Here is a 14,589-nt window from a genome sequence, read left to right on the forward strand (position 1 = left end):
TGAATACCTGTAACGGGAACCACATGCAGAACAGTTGCTAACACGATGTTGGCAGATCGTACACTCATCATTCGGTGCACGTTTTCTCGACTCATCCTACTCTATCAACTTTGCGTGTCGGTTGTTTATTCAACGATCGACAGCCGACCATACGCAAGCCAGTGACGTGAAGCCAGGACGAAGGTTGGAACTCGTCTATTTTGCGTGTAGATCGCCGTTGAGGCAGAAGGTACAAGACCCTCAATTGCACCGACAGGAGTGGCTCGGTCCGGCCGCCACAACCAGACTAGGTCACTGGGAACATCACGACCCATCGACTTGCCCCCACACAGCCTGTGCCAACTGCACCAATTGCACGTCCATTCACTACCCTGCGACAGCAGCAACTCTCCCGCGTCGCCTAGAGCACATTCGCCTCCGCACCGCGCGCTCACACTCGAACTCGCGTCTGCACCTCCCGAACTGCTCGCTCGTGGTCTGCGCCGCAGCACCGAGATCGACCTCGGGCCCGAAAGCGTAAGGTCTGAGAAACGCGCGCGTCTTGCTCGCCAGCGCATCGCTTTTGTCCTCACTCTTCCCTCCGGCGTTCTTCGCACCCCTCGGGCACCTGTGTGACTCGTCAATAGCGTCTCAGACCCTTGTGCGCCACAGCCGCGCCGTCCTGTCGTGCCCGAGTCTGCTCATCCGTTTCTGCGCCCGGCGCTGCGTATGGCGGTTTCACTTTCTCTCTCGCCGTCACCTCTTTTCTCTCCACGTCCTCGTCCCATAGTCGCAGACACCTTGACTTCGCTGCTCTAGGGCGTGATAATAGAGAATGCCCACCCCTGTCCAGCCCGGGTTATCTGATGCCCTGTCGACCTCGTCCGCCGAATCCTCTCCGTTCTCTCACTTCTCCTCCTCAGCTGCCTCCACTATCTCTACACTCTCGCCTAGTTCAGCGCTCCCGTCTGCTGCCTCGCCTCGACTGGGTACACTCGCACGGTTTACCCATTACATTGCGGGAACGACCCCTCCCAGCACACGCATTGATCGTTCGACGTCATTATCTTCGTCGTCCAGTATATCGAGCGACAAAATGGAGCCGACAAGCGTTCTCCCGTCACAGCAGTCACCGTTGTCGCCGTTTACACCTACCGCCATTTCTGAAGCGACCCCGACCTCACAGCTGCCGGCTGCCAAGAAACCAAATCTCGTGTTCGAGGTTGATGTTCCGCTCACGGCCGCCTGCACTGACTCTTACAGCAGTCGTGCTCTTCTGGCAGGTCGAGGATGTACGGTTTGAAAATTCTGATCACGAATTGGCACTTAGCTAATCAATTGCAGATATGCGGGTCGTGAAAGTCACTCCCAATAAAATCCTCGAGTTGGTCGACATGTGGGAGTCCATGAAAGTCGCCGACGACGACAGGGTCGGATATGTGTCAGACATGAAATGGTGTCTGGGAAACTACTCCAACAATGCCGCTGTCGCATCAACAACTGGCTCGATATCCGTGTACGATCTCAACAAGCCGAGTGCTATCCCAAGTCGACTCACCGGGCATACACGAACAGTCAATTCTATCTCACTCAACCCATTGAATCCTCACGTCATCGTGTCTGGCGGCCTGGACCGCGCAATCAAGTTCTGGGATTTGCGCATCGGCCGTTCAGTCGCAAGCGTCAATGGTCCAGAGTCGACCAGACGCGTGCAGGTCTCCAACATCGACGCGAGCAAGACGTGCGCTATATTTGACACTGGTTACCTACTTCGGTGGGACTCGCGATATCTTGCCACTCCGGACAGGCGAGTACAGGCTCACAGCGGGCCTGGGTTTTGCTTCGATTATCATCCGCATTTGGATGTAGTCGCGACCGGTGGTCGCGACCGGACGATTCGTGTGTGGGATCTGAGACAGTCCGACAAATCCGAACAGTCGACGCGGATAACGCGTCCGATGTACGAAATACCAACGTCTGGTGCCGTCTCAAATGTGCTTTGGAAGACACCGTGTGGGTCTGAAAGGACGGATTCGATCGGCGACGCATATCTTGCTAGTTCATCCTTGAGTGTTGGAGACTACAGAATACAAGTATGGAATTTGCGGAGGAAGTATATACCAGCGTATGTCATCGACTATCACAAGGCACCGATCTGCGCACTCACATGGGCTGGCGATGGTATTTACGGTTCACAAGCACCGGTCGATGAATCAGAATGGTCGGATTGCGAGAATGAGGTCGACGACAGAAGGCGGCAGCGAACGCGGTCAGGATCAAAGAAATCCCGCCGACAGCGACCGGCGGGAACGATATGGGCCGCAAGTCGAGATCAGCGGTTTGTTGCCCACGATATCGCGAGAAGCTGTCCCACCAAACCAATACAAAGTCTCTCACATCAGGCGTTTGCCTGGGGTCCAGACGATGAGTTTACGTTTGCTTCTCTTGACAAGAGTGCGCTTCGAAGCGATGGATTGTTTCCTAGGCCAATGCATAATAGAAGAGACAGTGGCACGCAGAAGCGGTCGGGTGGGAACGTGGTTATGCGGATGATGCTGATGAATGCCGCCAAGAAAGAGCCGGAAGCGGTTCCGGAGGTGCCAGTACAATACGTCACTTCCGGCAAGCTTTCGCAGTTTGCTACAACGTCCGACAAGTCAGCAATAGATACTGTTGGACCGGTCAATGGCGAAACTTTAAGCGAGGAGTCGCTGCCGCGCGACGGCAGCTCACACGCGGCCGGCTGTCCCAAAGAATTCGAAATCGGAAAATTCAGGAGTGCGTCAGTGTAGGTCAGGCGGTGATGTTATAGTAGCATTGGGATGTACTATTGTGTGTTTTGGCTTTGGTATTATGGGTGCTTATTATTATTTTACTTTTGTACATAGAATAGGATCGGTTATTATGTCTCTCGTTGCTGGCTTATGGGTTTTGTATCGTGATATAGTTGCTATGCTTAGATTCCGGCGCGGGTGTGCATTTGCTTTTTACTTATTTACTGCCTCGTTGCAACGTATGTACCACTCTAGGAGTTAAGTGAATTTGCTCATATTTGTATAGCTATCTGTTATTGTAACAATAATATACTCACGTACGCCACTAGTAGTAATGACCTATTAATTCGAGGAGAGTAATGTACACTTGCTATTGGCAATAATTTCCACCAAAATCCATGCGCCAACCCGGAGACCCAATAAAATCCATATATCGCCCATTGTTCTAATATGCTTGCGATCTATAGTGTATATCGCACGTACAGCTCGTCTATGAAATGCGGATGCTTGATCCCCGGCGGTCGAGCAACTTTGAAATCTTCGACGGCCTCACGGACGGGCTTGCCCATTCGCTGGACCATATACGCGCATATCAAGAACCCAGTCCGATTAAACCCGTAATGGCAATGCACGGCGACAACGCGACCCTTGTCAACACCGTCCGCGCCGTAGCAGATGTCGTCTACCAATGCGATAAACTCGTCCACTTGAGCTCTCGTCGGCGGAATTTTAGACACAGTCGGGAATTTGTGGTACGTTATCCGCTTAAACGACGCTGGCGCGTAAGGTGGCTGCTGGTCGCGCGAGATGTCGATGATGTCGGTAATATCCACGTATTTCTCTTCTAGTGCCGCCGGATTCTGCTCGGCGTCGTCCTGGCGCAATGTCTTCATTGCTCGAAAATGCGAGTGATCTATAATCGCCGATACAGACTGCACAGACCTCCATTTGGCCTCATTCTTTAGACTCCATTTGTCGTCTCGAGTCGCTAAATCGGCCAACTGCCACCCAAGAGACAACCGCTGGTCGATGCAGGCGACGACGAAATCGTTGATGATGCCACAGACTGTCTCGCACCGATCAACCATGCACATATGACCTGCCCGCGGAATTATCGTCGTCCGCACACTCTCCGTAGCAGCGTGGCCAGTCCTCCCATCTCGGATCCACTCCGCAATAGTCGACACGGCCTCGGGCGGTGCAACACCGTCCTGCTCCGCCCCAATCAAGCACACTGGAACCGTGACGCTATTCCACTCTGCAAACATTGGCACAAGCGCACCACCGGCCATGGCGAGCCAAACCGGTGTATTGACTTGCAAGTTCCAACGTAACTGTCGCCGCCGTATCTTTAGTTCTTTCGCGGAACCGACGTCAAACGCGCCCATCATCCTTTCGACAGATCGAGAGTGCAGACCGCCCTGGCGGTCAAAATACCGGAACACGTCGAATATCACGGGTGGGACATACCTCGCAAACTTCTGTGCCCGGAGCGCAGACTGTGAGAGCGGCGCTGGCGGACAAATCGCGACGATGCCCTTGCAGCGAGACTTCATATCGTTTGAAATCCCCAGATGACAAGCCATTGCCGTGCCGAGCGAATGCCCGACTAAAATGACGTCACGCTCTGTACCAAGCGTTTCTTTGATGACAGTGGAGATTAGGCTGACGAGTGACGGCGTCGAATATGTTTCGGTCGGCAAGGAGGCATCGTACGGCGCACCACCACAGCCCGGCAGATCCAGCACGAGAACGTCGGCGTAGTATGCAAAGAAGTCGACGAGCTCGTCAAACTGCGCGAGTTGGCCCCCGAGACCGTGGATCAGCACAAACACAGGCAGATTGGCGGGATTCGGATTGCGTGGAGTTGCTGCCGATATGTGAACGACTCTTACTGAGACGTTCAGATAGCTGCCAGAGCTGGGGAGACGGTGCGGAACAGTGATGATGTGGCCGTCGCGCTGTGTAAGAGGGGACTCGCCTAGTGTTAGATCATTGAGCAGCGAGATCTCAAGCGCAGTGAGCGTTCCCGCCCTCCGGACGAGATAGTAAAGAGCTACCAATGGGCCACATACGAGCAGCAGGAGGGCAGCTAGGCCCATGGCGCGGATTACAAGAACGACACGAGAAGACAAAAAAAGGAAAGATTAATGGGCCTAGCTAGTAGCTCGGATCCGTGAGATAGGTGAGGCAGCGGGGAGCAGGGTGGTCGTGGTGGTTTTGCAAGGCTGATTGTGCCTTGTCTGGGCGAGTAACGTAATTTTGCTGTGCACGTTTGGCGCCGCGGTTGTTTGACCGCCTCATCATCTCATTGTCGCTTTGCTGGCTCGGGCTTGCGCCACGCCCTAACGCTCTAACAACCCGTGATGGGAATTATGAACTCTACGTTTACTAACTGTTGTAAGATTATCACGCTGAAATCATTATCATTACCTATACCAACTAATGCCAAAGATGTAACTCCCATAGGCAATAGTAACTACTTAGATCTAAACCTCGTTCATAATAAACCATATTACATATACATCTATATGTCTACAAAATGATAAGCCGTCTGTATTGCCTTGCCGTTTCAGTATTCCATAACGCCGACTCTTCCCGCGTCAGATCCCGCAAACAGTCTTGCTGGCTCTTGCATTCCCGTTTGGGTCATCCCCGCTCTGCTCGGTTGGCAGATCTGGGGGCCCGTCGACTATCAGACTGGGCATCAGCAAGCCTCCGGCGCCTCTTCCTTCTGCTACCCAATGGTGTACATCTGTTCCAGCAGCTGATAATGGTAGTATCACTGCATGCTAACCGTCTTTATTCTGCTTCTCTGCAGGCGATAGACTTGGCGACTTTCTCTTACTGAAAATTGAACGGATCATTCGAGCGAATTGCCATGTGGGTGGCTCAGGATTCTGTACGTTGACCTTAACGTCATTTGAAGCCTCGGGAGCGTCTCCGCCGAGTCTCATCCGTTTCTTGTACTCAGCAGGAGACTCACTTAATGTCCTGCCATACTTCCACATGCCGTTCTTATGATCGCGAGCGTACTGCTCCTCCCTCTGATATATTTCTTTTGAGCTTCCAAACGCAGCTTGGAACTTACTCTCATACACCACCGCCAATCCTGCTCGCAACATCTCGCTCGACACATCTTTAGGTCCAGTCCAGCTACGTACCGTGGCTTTGGCCACCGCACGCTGGTACTGGTCGATGGAGTATAACCTAATTCTGACCTTCCGTCCAAGTAAATAGGCGCGCAACCAATCCCTCGACTCCGGTCCGAACGGCTGCCCCGGTCTCCCGTAAGACTTACACTCAGGCGCATCAATCCCGCATAACCGCACATGAATGGTCTCGTCAGCAAGCTTGCGCTGGCGGGGACGCGGCTGCTGAAGTCGCTGCGGTTGTACCTGCCGATCCGTGCTCCTTGCCCTCAACGGCGGAGTCCCTGTTTCGAATAATCTGTGCTTGACAGTACTAGTGTTTGGGCGCCAGTATTGCTCATACGGCACTCGTCGCAACCAGTCCCATCCGGCAAAAATGCCTCCGGGCGTGTGGTATAACCTGAAATTGTCGCCGTCACCGACAAAAACAACGCGTCCGGAGAGCGTGCGACCTCGAGTGTAGAACGATTGCGGGATGCTCAGTGCGTTCTGAAACCGACGCAGATACCGGAAATAGAAGCCGCCGCATACCAATACTGTTCCTGTCAGCGCGCATGATTCCAGGAAGGTCTCGAGTGAGAAGAATGGGATTCTTTGTCCGGCGGACCGGGGGCGAGGCGGACTAGGCTGCGGACGGTCAATCTCTGGCTCCTGCCGCCCCGGCCACCACATGCTTGCTCGCTGTTGGTGTCTATTCGCTCTCTCGTCTGCCGCGCGTTTCTCAATATGGAGAATCGCCTGGCAGTGTTGTGGTCAGATTGAAGAGCCTTTATCGACGGATTTGCAACCCATTGTCTCGTCATTGTGTTGGGACTAGTGTTACTAAACACTGTTTGCCGACGCTAGCCCGCCCACAGCCGCAAACAATTTGCCCTAGCGCCTAAGACACAAAAAATAGAGTAGGAATAATAACATTGTACAGTTGCAACTTAAATTATAGAATACAAGACTAAGGATGCAAAAGTAAGGACTAAATATATGGCCAATATCAAAAATGCCACTGGAACAACCAAGAAGAATACACTTTGCATTAAAGCTTACATTCTATGCTCATTGTAAATTTGACTCAACGCTTTATTATAATCGTTAAAGAACCACCCGCATTATATTACTTTCACTATTCCTATCAAATTCTCTTTCAGCTTTTAGTAACACCAACAGCACAAGATGAGAGATAACAAGTTAACAACAGAGACTCGGCCCTCACAATTACGACCTCTATACTGTTGTCCAGGAATAGCGCATGAAGCTCCAGGAATCTCTGATTGCCTGAGTGCAACCCTAAACTTCCAGAGTACGCGGCCAGTGGCATTTCTGATATTTCGAAACATTTCAGTGGCATTTTTGATATTTGCCCTTAAATATACGCTACGGTGCGCTTATTTATATGGGACAATAAATATCACTGCAAACTGACCTGCTTCGGCTTTGAAGAAACCCTTGCCTTTGGTAGAGAATAATAGAAACATCGCACGAATGCGGCCGGTCCAAATTGCAATGTGCGGCAGATAAATAAACAAAGCTGTCTGCGTTCGAACAGTTCTCGCGATCTTCGCTTCCTGTGTCGCGTTCCCTTCGTTATCTCAATCACCACACATATTATCAGGATTCATCCATTACGTCATGGATGCCGTTTGCGGAGGATGCGATCCACTAACAGGCTCAGCCTCACGCAGCGTGGCGCTGATCATGATCTCAGCGGTCATTCGCAATGAACAGCAGAAGACAGGAAATGCAGCTAAAAGAGCCACCAGAACAGCGGTTGGCCACAGTTCGGTAAAATCTCTCGAGATTGGTGGTCTCACGCGCAACAGTAGTCCTACCAACCCACAGTCTGTTGCCAAAAGCGTTGGTTTCACTTGGGGGGCATCGCGGATGCCCGTTATGGAATCAAAGGATGTTTCTTCTGCGCCGGACAAGGGCATGGATGCGAATTATAACAGGGCACTTAACCTCCTGAAGAGTAACCCTCCGGAGGGGAGACTAGATATTCAGTTGTCTGATGCAAAGTATTTGCAATTAGAAAATGCATTTTTCAAATTGTATCCAGAGTCCCTGGAACTTCGGTATAGTATACTAGTTGCATATTTCCTTGTTCCGAAATAGCTAACGGTTTTCACTGTTATAGGTACCCGTCATTGTCATATGACAGTTTCACCGAGACGGTGACGGTGGTGACGTGTCCTGGTTATATCCATGAATCTGCAGCATTAGACCTCATTGGCCCAATCGTCGCAGATGCCAAGCAATACCTGTCGACATATAGTCTGGAATCTCGTATTGGATCTTATGGATCCACCACCACTAAGCGCTTTGAAGGCGAGTTTGAGGGGAGCACGAAGCAGCCAGATGGAGGAGTGAGGTATAAATATCTGGATGGCAAGAAGGTCACAGTCGTTCTCGAGGCCGGGTTCAGCGAGGACTATAACAGCCTCTGTAGAAGCAAGAACATGTGGATCATTGGTCACGGTGTTAATGTCTATGTATTGCTCTGTCTTACTGAGAAACCGCGGTTCAAGAATCCTACTACTAAGTACGGGGATATCGGAGATGTGAAAGCTGCGATTGATCTGATGGAGATCAGTATGAATGAGACTTTGCGTTTGAACCTCTCGAACAACCGCCATACTCTATTTTTGTACCGAGGCCACAAGTGGGCTGGGGAGCTGAAGGACGTTTTCATTGAAATCTGGCGAGCTGGTACCAGTATTGCTTCTAGATATGTGAGTCGAATCATCAGGGTAACTTTGTGAGGCTAATTCTGACGTGCATAACTCTGCAGTACCTGGTTCAAGATGGCCGCACTTGTGATGATCTCCCTACCACGCTTGGAATTAAGATAAGTGATTTGTTTCCGGATAATGCATGGCGAGCTGCGCACATTCCAGACAAAGTTATTCCATTTAATGCGACTGATTATGTCCAAACACTTATGGGGGCCATGTGCGCAACTGCAGAAGATCGCTTTGAGACGTTCGTCAAAGAAGGAGGAGGAAGAAGAGGAGGAGAAGGTGGTGGTAGAGGAGGGAGAGGGAGAGGAAGAGGAAGAGGGAGAGGAAGAGGGAGAGGAAGAGGAAGAGGGAGAGGAAGAGGAAGAGGGGAGTAGCATTGGACAGAAAGAGATGTAGGAGCGCCGTCGTTTGGTGGTTTATGTCTCTGCCTTTCTTCTGCTTGTCGGTTCGTTTGCTTTTCTTGTGCTGGAACCGTAATAAAAATATGGGCACTGCCTGTGAGTTTCAGGGTTTCAGGGTTTCGCGTGGTTTCGAATAAATAATATGCGAATTTTCGGCGAATATTATTCGCAATTGGATAACCTGCGAATTATGTCCGTTATTCGTTATTCGCAACGCAAAATGGTGCGAATATTCGGAACAGCCCTAGTGCGCATACCGCATCGTCTGGCTGTTCATACTTGTACATACTATCAACTCAAGGGATTTACTCGTGATGATGGAAATTCTCTCAACGAATCGTAAAAGTAAAACCACTGTTCAAAATGCAAGCCTGGCATCCTCTTCCACTATCTATTTCCTTTCACATATTGTAACCTCGCGGCTAGAAAATGCAAATTACAAAAATGACATTCCCAAGCCAAATTGAAATCCCTTTCGAGGGAACTCGCTCGCACGAGCAGCAATTGGAAGCGTAAAATTCAATTCAAAGCGAGCGACAGGGTGTTTGTAAATTAGACCGACACCGGCAGCAACTGATGGCTCCTTGAAAAGTTTTGCAATCGTCTCTCGTGGATTCTCGCGATTTAGACCGAGCAGGCTGCCAGCGTTGGCGAACAAGTGGAGACGCAATGGCGAGGTGTGGGCCACACCAGGAAGACGAGAAAATAGGCTGAGACCACCGGCGGCGTATGCTTCTCCACCAATTGAATCTTCTTTTCACCCTGATTAGCAAACATGCAATGCTACCAACGAAATTGTTCTTACCTTCGTCACTTGGACCCATTCGATTCAAGTAAAATCCTCGCACGTCATTAGCGCCACCAAGGACAAACCTGTCGACGATACTCGTCTTTCCATCCTTCATAAAACTCCACAGCAATCCACTCCGTCCAGTCAGCGAGATCGTGAAGTTCTCTTTCCAAAAGCTCTGCGCTACCTGACCTTCAACTTCTCCCTTCATAAACTGAATATCTCCCTGCCTGTTAGGCAAGTACCCTGCAACCTCATTCTTTAGCTTTATGCTAAATCCTTGCGTCGGGAATAGCGGATCATTTCGCTTGTCCAATGTCCATGTATTAAAGACCGACGACTTGAAGCTATCACCAGCCTCAGCACGAACGCTCTCACTAGCATGCGACTTCACTCCGGTCACTGTTCTCCAAAACGCCTCGTATCCTATTTCCTGAGTTCCGCCAAACGCACCAGGTCCAACAGCCTTCGCACGAAGACCTCGAATGACTTCCTCGTGCGATGCCCAGTCCTTGTTGCTTGAAGACGCAATGCCTGAGAGATCTGCCCGCCACAAGTGCGAATTCTTGATCGGCGTGCTGTAGTTAACAATGTAGGATGATCGCTTTTGGCTGCCGATATTTGCGTCAATGGTCAACGATTCTGCACCGCCAAACACGTTGAGAAGCGATCCCGATGCGTAGGCGCTGACTTCGCCGTTCCCAACGTCAGTGCCTGTCCGCAGCCGCTTAGTAGGAGCGTCTTGCAGGCGCAGGGTGCCTTCGAGAGCGACGACACCGGGCAGATTTTCTTGGGGAGCAGCGAGGTCGAGACCGAACGCAACGCCGTTGAAAATCCCAAACGAATTGAGTTTCTTTGCTGAGTCGTCGAGTGCTTGAAGGAGTGTTCGGACGGTATACGGCTTGGTTAGTAAATCATCGACCTGTGCGCGCAAAAATGACGACCGCGTGCCACTACCCCCCTGGATTGTAAGAGATGTCAGGGAGACAGGAAGTGTTTGGTTTCGCTCGAGCTAAAATGCTGGTAGTTAGCATCACTCCAATGACGTTAGCAAGTGCACTTACGGCCTCGTAGACAAGAGCCTGGACCCGTTTCGCATCTTTAACGGGCTGATCTGGTAGTGCTGCGGCCATTGTCCGATCCCCTAGACAATGATTGCAAGTCAATTTGTTGTCACCCGACGACATTCAACTAAATACAGCCGAGATCGGGTTGCATTTCACTCGCGCCTTGTCAAATCAAGCCAACTTACCAAAACCCTATCGCAATATTAATAGAAATGTACGTCCCCGTCTCAAATTGGTTAGCAGGACCAGAATATGTGGTCGGAGTTGTCAGAACGTGAAAATCGTCGCGGTGCGGGATCCGCAATTCTCTCTGTAAGGCAAAATTCAAAGGCCGGGTAGCCCTAAGCCGCGCTAACCATGTCGCGGCGTTCCCGTCGTGAGAATTTCGAACTCTTCCACCTAGTCATCGAACTTTGGTTTACGACCATCTATCGTCTTGATCTGTGCGTGTAGACGACTAGAGGGCGACAGTATTGCGTTACTGCTTTTGCTACCGTGTTTGAGCGGGTGTGGTGTTTTGCGAGAAGGAAGATTTGCGTGGCGTCAATATTACAATGGTAAGTGCTGACCTGAAGATATCCCGTGAATTTCCGCGAGACGAAGTTTTGTGAGTGCATGGGCACAAGGGCTAACTATTATTTTAAAAGGCCCATAGAATTTTGATGCAAGTTGTTTTCACGGGCGCGCAAGTGTTTGGCAGGGCGTTCGTGCAAGCATATAAACAGGCCGCGGCTTCGTCGGCGGCGCAAGCGACTTCGGCGACCGCAAAAGAAGGAGGAATTTCACTTGATGAGGCGTGTCGGATTCTCAATGTCCGCTCAGAAGCATTGAAAGTGGAGGAGATCAGGTCGCGGTTTGACCATCTATTCAACGTTAACGCGAAAGACAAAGGAGGAAGTTTTTATTTACAAAGTAAGGTGTATCGCGCAAAGGAACGGATAGACAAGGAGCTGGTAAAGCCTGAGCCGCCACCAAACGGGCCAGCCGGTTCAGAGGCGACGGGCAGTTAGCGAGAAGCGCGAATGGGTTGGAGAGGCATAAGAGAGTCTACAGTATAAAAGGTTGGGATTAATCGGCAAGTTGCATGTAATTCTGATTCGTGGCATTGGCATGCGTTATATATGGGACTGAATAAATAATCTCTTATCAATTGTATATCTATTGACAGTGCAAATAATTTCTGTGCAGAAGAAAAACTCGCCAATATGTAAGGCAAGAGGTTGGCAGTACCATACCCTTCGATCTATGAACACGGAAACTCTAATCGATGGGTTTGCGAGTGGCGTCGGAAAAACAGGGTCAGGTTTTCAATAGCCGAGCCTGCTCCACTACATGAACGGCTATGTATGTGCAACATATGTATTCGGGAAGGGATTTCAGACCCACCAATAATACCATTATTAAAGTTAGAGCGAATAGAGATAGTAACTTGTACCTGTGGTCACATTCAGCCTCACAAAGTGTAGTTTACATGGACGACGCCGCCGCAATCCGCAGGCCAAAGTCCAAAGCGCATGTTTAACAGCCAACTAAGTGCTGAGTTTGTGATAACTTCTATGTCCTGGGCGTAACTGGCGTTGGAATTGAGGCTTCTATCGCTAACCTGAATGATATTCTCTGGTATTTTTGCCTGTAGACGAGATTAATACTTGCTCTCATGATGGTCTGTTGGTGGCCAAACCAAGTGTAACGCGCAGCCCCTTTTCGCGTCTCTGACTCGATGTCGTACAAGCTGATTTCCGCTGCGTCTCTCGTCGGCCTCGCGCTTTCCTGCCCCAGCGATGCCCATACCTGTTTATTTTCAGTCTCTTCCTGCTGCGTCTGTCACCTACTTCGCTCTCTTGCAATCCTATATATCCACGATCGTTGGTGGTTTCCATGTTAAGCTCTGCACAGGTTTGCTTACACAACAATGTACTTCCGCCTGAAACGCCAGCAAAATTACAAGCAGGCGAGTATCACGTCAATATCAGAAGAAGATATTCTCAATGCCCTCCCGAAGGACGAGGACTTTCGGCAATCTCTCATCCTACCAAGTCTAGCTAAACAATTTCCGTTCCTGTTGAAGCCTGATGCGCCCATCGTCTCAGAATCACGTGAATCTAAGATCAGTTTGGCGGCCGCACAAAATTTGCATCAGTTCAGCTATCGCGTTCCGGCACCGGCTATACAGGCTATGCCGTCGAAACCATTGTCGGTACTGACAGGCGCGAACGCGTCTCAGATATGGCACGCGCCGCGACAGACATACTACACACCGCCGTCGGCTGGGAGCGCACAGAACTCGTCGACCACTGAAGGTAAAGAAGAACCAACTCAGGTCGATCAGTTGAAGGCATGTCCAAGGCTTCCGATAGGTAGTCTATCGACAGGACTGCGACAAAGGCTGTCTATAAGGTCCTCTCCGGAGGCGTCAGATACCGCGTCTGTTGTCAGTACAAATGCGTCAGATGATTTGTCAGTTGATACTGAGAGGCCATCGTCGGCGATGACTACGCCGTTTGTCGAACCAGATCCTTCCTTACCTGTTGGTACAACTTCCTGTGTGAGCGTGGCAGAGAATGACGGACCGGGCATGATTCCGTCACTTGGGACTCTAGTAAAGCAGCATTTGCGGAATCTGTCGCAGTCCACAACCCTATCTGGTACTTATATATGTCATGCAACTCTGAGCTTCAGCGAGATACTAACCTTGTTTAGAAAACAGAGAGTATTCTGCAGGGATCGCCAATGATGTTCAGCAGTTCACATCTCAGAAGTCTCAATTAGGTGCCATAGTCACTGTGGAATATCATCGGCGAAGTCAGCAATATTCCGCAGGAAGCATCTCTGTTGCCCAACCAACCCGGCCCAGATCGCGGTCGGTTCCTGCAGTCGCACTTTCTGAAAGAACCTCCAGCGTGCCGACAGCCCACGGACGACACGTTGAGTCGTACGTATCTCATCAAGGACACCCGACTGACTTTGCCGGAGAGTCTCGCATTGCTGAAAGTGAGAGGTCTAATTCCTGATGATAAATGTGGACTTTGTTAACATCTTCAGAAATCACGCCACCGCCACTGCGCAACGAACAAACACCTCATGCGTTATCCGTCGAATTACCGCCTCTCCCACCACGAAATCCTCTTCGAAACAAATCGTATTTTAATTTGCCGAAATTTCTGCGAGCTCGACGAGAACTGGGCACAGTGACGTTAGTGAACTTACCGTCCGACGGCGTTCTTATCGATCCCAGACCCGTCTCGTCAACCGGTACACTTGCTCCTTCCACGTCAAGCATAACAGTGCCCAGTTTTGGCTCCTCCCCGGCGTCAACCACTAGCACATTGAATTCGTTCGTATCCCGACGAGTATCAGACACACTGCGCAGTAACAAAAACGCCAAACAGACCATTAAATCCAAGGATATTTCCAGTCCGATTTTTGTTAGCTCGACAAACTCGGATCCGTCTATACCTATTGGCGAAATTGATTATCATAAAATAAAGTATAGGCATACAACAGTCGCATGAGAGCTATGACAAATGAATTCTAAGATTACTTTGGGGGTGTGTACGTATTTGCTTAGAATGTAATGCCTTCGTGATCAATGACAAAGTATGAAGTATCATTGCATATCAGACATGTCATCTTCCAAACTGTTGCAAGTTGGTGACACAAGTGAGAAGGCTCGAGATGGCACCAAGTGCTGCGG

At 50.3% G+C, this 14,589-nt stretch overlaps 7 protein-coding genes across 7 annotated transcripts; 4 read left to right on the top strand and 3 right to left on the bottom strand.

The window, feature by feature from the left end:
• The first annotated feature begins 686 nt into the window (after nucleotides 1–686).
• POJ06DRAFT_65367 (WD40-repeat-containing domain protein) lies at nucleotides 687–2,993 on the top strand. The gene is made up of 2 exons (XM_056191336.1): nucleotides 687–1,271; nucleotides 1,324–2,993. The coding sequence occupies exons 1-2, from the start codon at nucleotides 815–817 to the stop codon at nucleotides 2,769–2,771; spliced, it is 1,905 nt and encodes a 634-aa protein (XP_056046652.1). The 5' UTR covers nucleotides 687–814; the 3' UTR covers nucleotides 2,772–2,993.
• A 20-nt stretch (nucleotides 2,994–3,013) lies between these two features.
• On the bottom strand, nucleotides 3,014–5,119 carry POJ06DRAFT_246870 (Alpha/Beta hydrolase protein). Its single transcript, XM_056186841.1, has one exon. It carries the CDS (start codon nucleotides 4,853–4,855, stop codon nucleotides 3,215–3,217), a length of 1,641 nt encoding a protein of 546 aa, XP_056046653.1. The 5' UTR covers nucleotides 4,856–5,119; the 3' UTR covers nucleotides 3,014–3,214.
• A 303-nt stretch (nucleotides 5,120–5,422) lies between these two features.
• POJ06DRAFT_65370 (uncharacterized protein) lies at nucleotides 5,423–6,736 on the bottom strand. The gene has a single exon (XM_056191337.1). The coding sequence runs from the start codon at nucleotides 6,575–6,577 to the stop codon at nucleotides 5,546–5,548; it is 1,032 nt and encodes a 343-aa protein (XP_056046654.1). The 5' UTR covers nucleotides 6,578–6,736; the 3' UTR covers nucleotides 5,423–5,545.
• Nucleotides 6,737–7,616: 880 nt separating this feature from the next.
• POJ06DRAFT_65399 (uncharacterized protein) lies at nucleotides 7,617–9,096 on the top strand. Its single transcript, XM_056191338.1, has 3 exons — nucleotides 7,617–7,971; nucleotides 8,034–8,628; nucleotides 8,688–9,096. Exons 1-3 carry the CDS (start codon nucleotides 7,781–7,783, stop codon nucleotides 9,009–9,011), a joined length of 1,110 nt encoding a protein of 369 aa, XP_056046655.1. The 5' UTR covers nucleotides 7,617–7,780; the 3' UTR covers nucleotides 9,012–9,096.
• Nucleotides 9,008–11,195, bottom strand: POJ06DRAFT_246882 (surface antigen-domain-containing protein). The gene is made up of 4 exons (XM_056186842.1): nucleotides 11,081–11,195; nucleotides 10,893–10,972; nucleotides 9,844–10,840; nucleotides 9,008–9,791 (listed from the first exon to the last, which is right to left on the bottom strand). Exons 2-4 carry the CDS (start codon nucleotides 10,959–10,961, stop codon nucleotides 9,475–9,477), a joined length of 1,383 nt encoding a protein of 460 aa, XP_056046656.1. The 5' UTR covers nucleotides 10,962–10,972; nucleotides 11,081–11,195; the 3' UTR covers nucleotides 9,008–9,474.
• A 63-nt stretch (nucleotides 11,196–11,258) lies between these two features.
• On the top strand, nucleotides 11,259–12,078 carry POJ06DRAFT_246883 (Pam16-domain-containing protein). Its single transcript, XM_056186843.1, has 2 exons — nucleotides 11,259–11,452; nucleotides 11,543–12,078. Exons 1-2 carry the CDS (start codon nucleotides 11,450–11,452, stop codon nucleotides 11,903–11,905), a joined length of 366 nt encoding a protein of 121 aa, XP_056046657.1. The 5' UTR covers nucleotides 11,259–11,449; the 3' UTR covers nucleotides 11,906–12,078.
• Nucleotides 12,079–12,612: 534 nt separating this feature from the next.
• POJ06DRAFT_65437 (uncharacterized protein) lies at nucleotides 12,613–14,531 on the top strand. Its single transcript, XM_056191339.1, has 3 exons — nucleotides 12,613–13,540; nucleotides 13,596–13,886; nucleotides 13,938–14,531. Exons 1-3 carry the CDS (start codon nucleotides 12,808–12,810, stop codon nucleotides 14,405–14,407), a joined length of 1,494 nt encoding a protein of 497 aa, XP_056046658.1. The 5' UTR covers nucleotides 12,613–12,807; the 3' UTR covers nucleotides 14,408–14,531.
• Nucleotides 14,532–14,589: the final 58 nt, after the last annotated feature.

The sequence above is a fragment of the Lipomyces tetrasporus genome (assembly GCF_029532465.1).
Source record: "Lipomyces tetrasporus strain NRRL Y-64009 chromosome Unknown POJ06scaffold_2, whole genome shotgun sequence".
NCBI lineage: Eukaryota > Fungi > Ascomycota > Lipomycetes > Lipomycetales > Lipomycetaceae > Lipomyces > Lipomyces tetrasporus.

Bases quoted from the DNA above. Each gene is read 5' to 3' on its own strand.
- POJ06DRAFT_65367 (XM_056191336.1), top strand. From the start codon at position 815: ATGCCCACCCCTGTCCAGCCCGGGTTATCTGATGCCCTGTCGACCTCG. The intron at 1,272-1,323 runs GTACGGTTTGAA...AATCAATTGCAG, and splicing joins TCTTCTGGCAGGTCGAGGAT to ATATGCGGGTCGTGAAAGTC.
- POJ06DRAFT_246870 (XM_056186841.1), bottom strand. From the start codon at position 4,855: ATGGGCCTAGCTGCCCTCCTGCTGCTCGTATGTGGCCCATTGGTAGCT.
- POJ06DRAFT_65370 (XM_056191337.1), bottom strand. From the start codon at position 6,577: ATGTGGTGGCCGGGGCGGCAGGAGCCAGAGATTGACCGTCCGCAGCCT.
- POJ06DRAFT_65399 (XM_056191338.1), top strand. From the start codon at position 7,781: ATGCCCGTTATGGAATCAAAGGATGTTTCTTCTGCGCCGGACAAGGGC. The intron at 7,972-8,033 runs GTATAGTATACT...TCACTGTTATAG, and splicing joins CCAGAGTCCCTGGAACTTCG to GTACCCGTCATTGTCATATG. The intron at 8,629-8,687 runs GTGAGTCGAATC...ATAACTCTGCAG, and splicing joins CCAGTATTGCTTCTAGATAT to TACCTGGTTCAAGATGGCCG.
- POJ06DRAFT_246882 (XM_056186842.1), bottom strand. From the start codon at position 10,961: ATGGCCGCAGCACTACCAGATCAGCCCGTTAAAGATGCGAAACGGGTC. The intron at 10,841-10,892 runs GTAAGTGCACTT...CCAGCATTTTAG, and splicing joins AGGCTCTTGTCTACGAGGCC to CTCGAGCGAAACCAAACACT. The intron at 9,792-9,843 runs GTAAGAACAATT...CAGGGTGAAAAG, and splicing joins AATGGGTCCAAGTGACGAAG to AAGATTCAATTGGTGGAGAA.
- POJ06DRAFT_65437 (XM_056191339.1), top strand. From the start codon at position 12,808: ATGTACTTCCGCCTGAAACGCCAGCAAAATTACAAGCAGGCGAGTATC. The intron at 13,541-13,595 runs GTACTTATATAT...AACCTTGTTTAG, and splicing joins GCAGTCCACAACCCTATCTG to AAAACAGAGAGTATTCTGCA. The intron at 13,887-13,937 runs GTGAGAGGTCTA...TAACATCTTCAG, and splicing joins AGAGTCTCGCATTGCTGAAA to AAATCACGCCACCGCCACTG.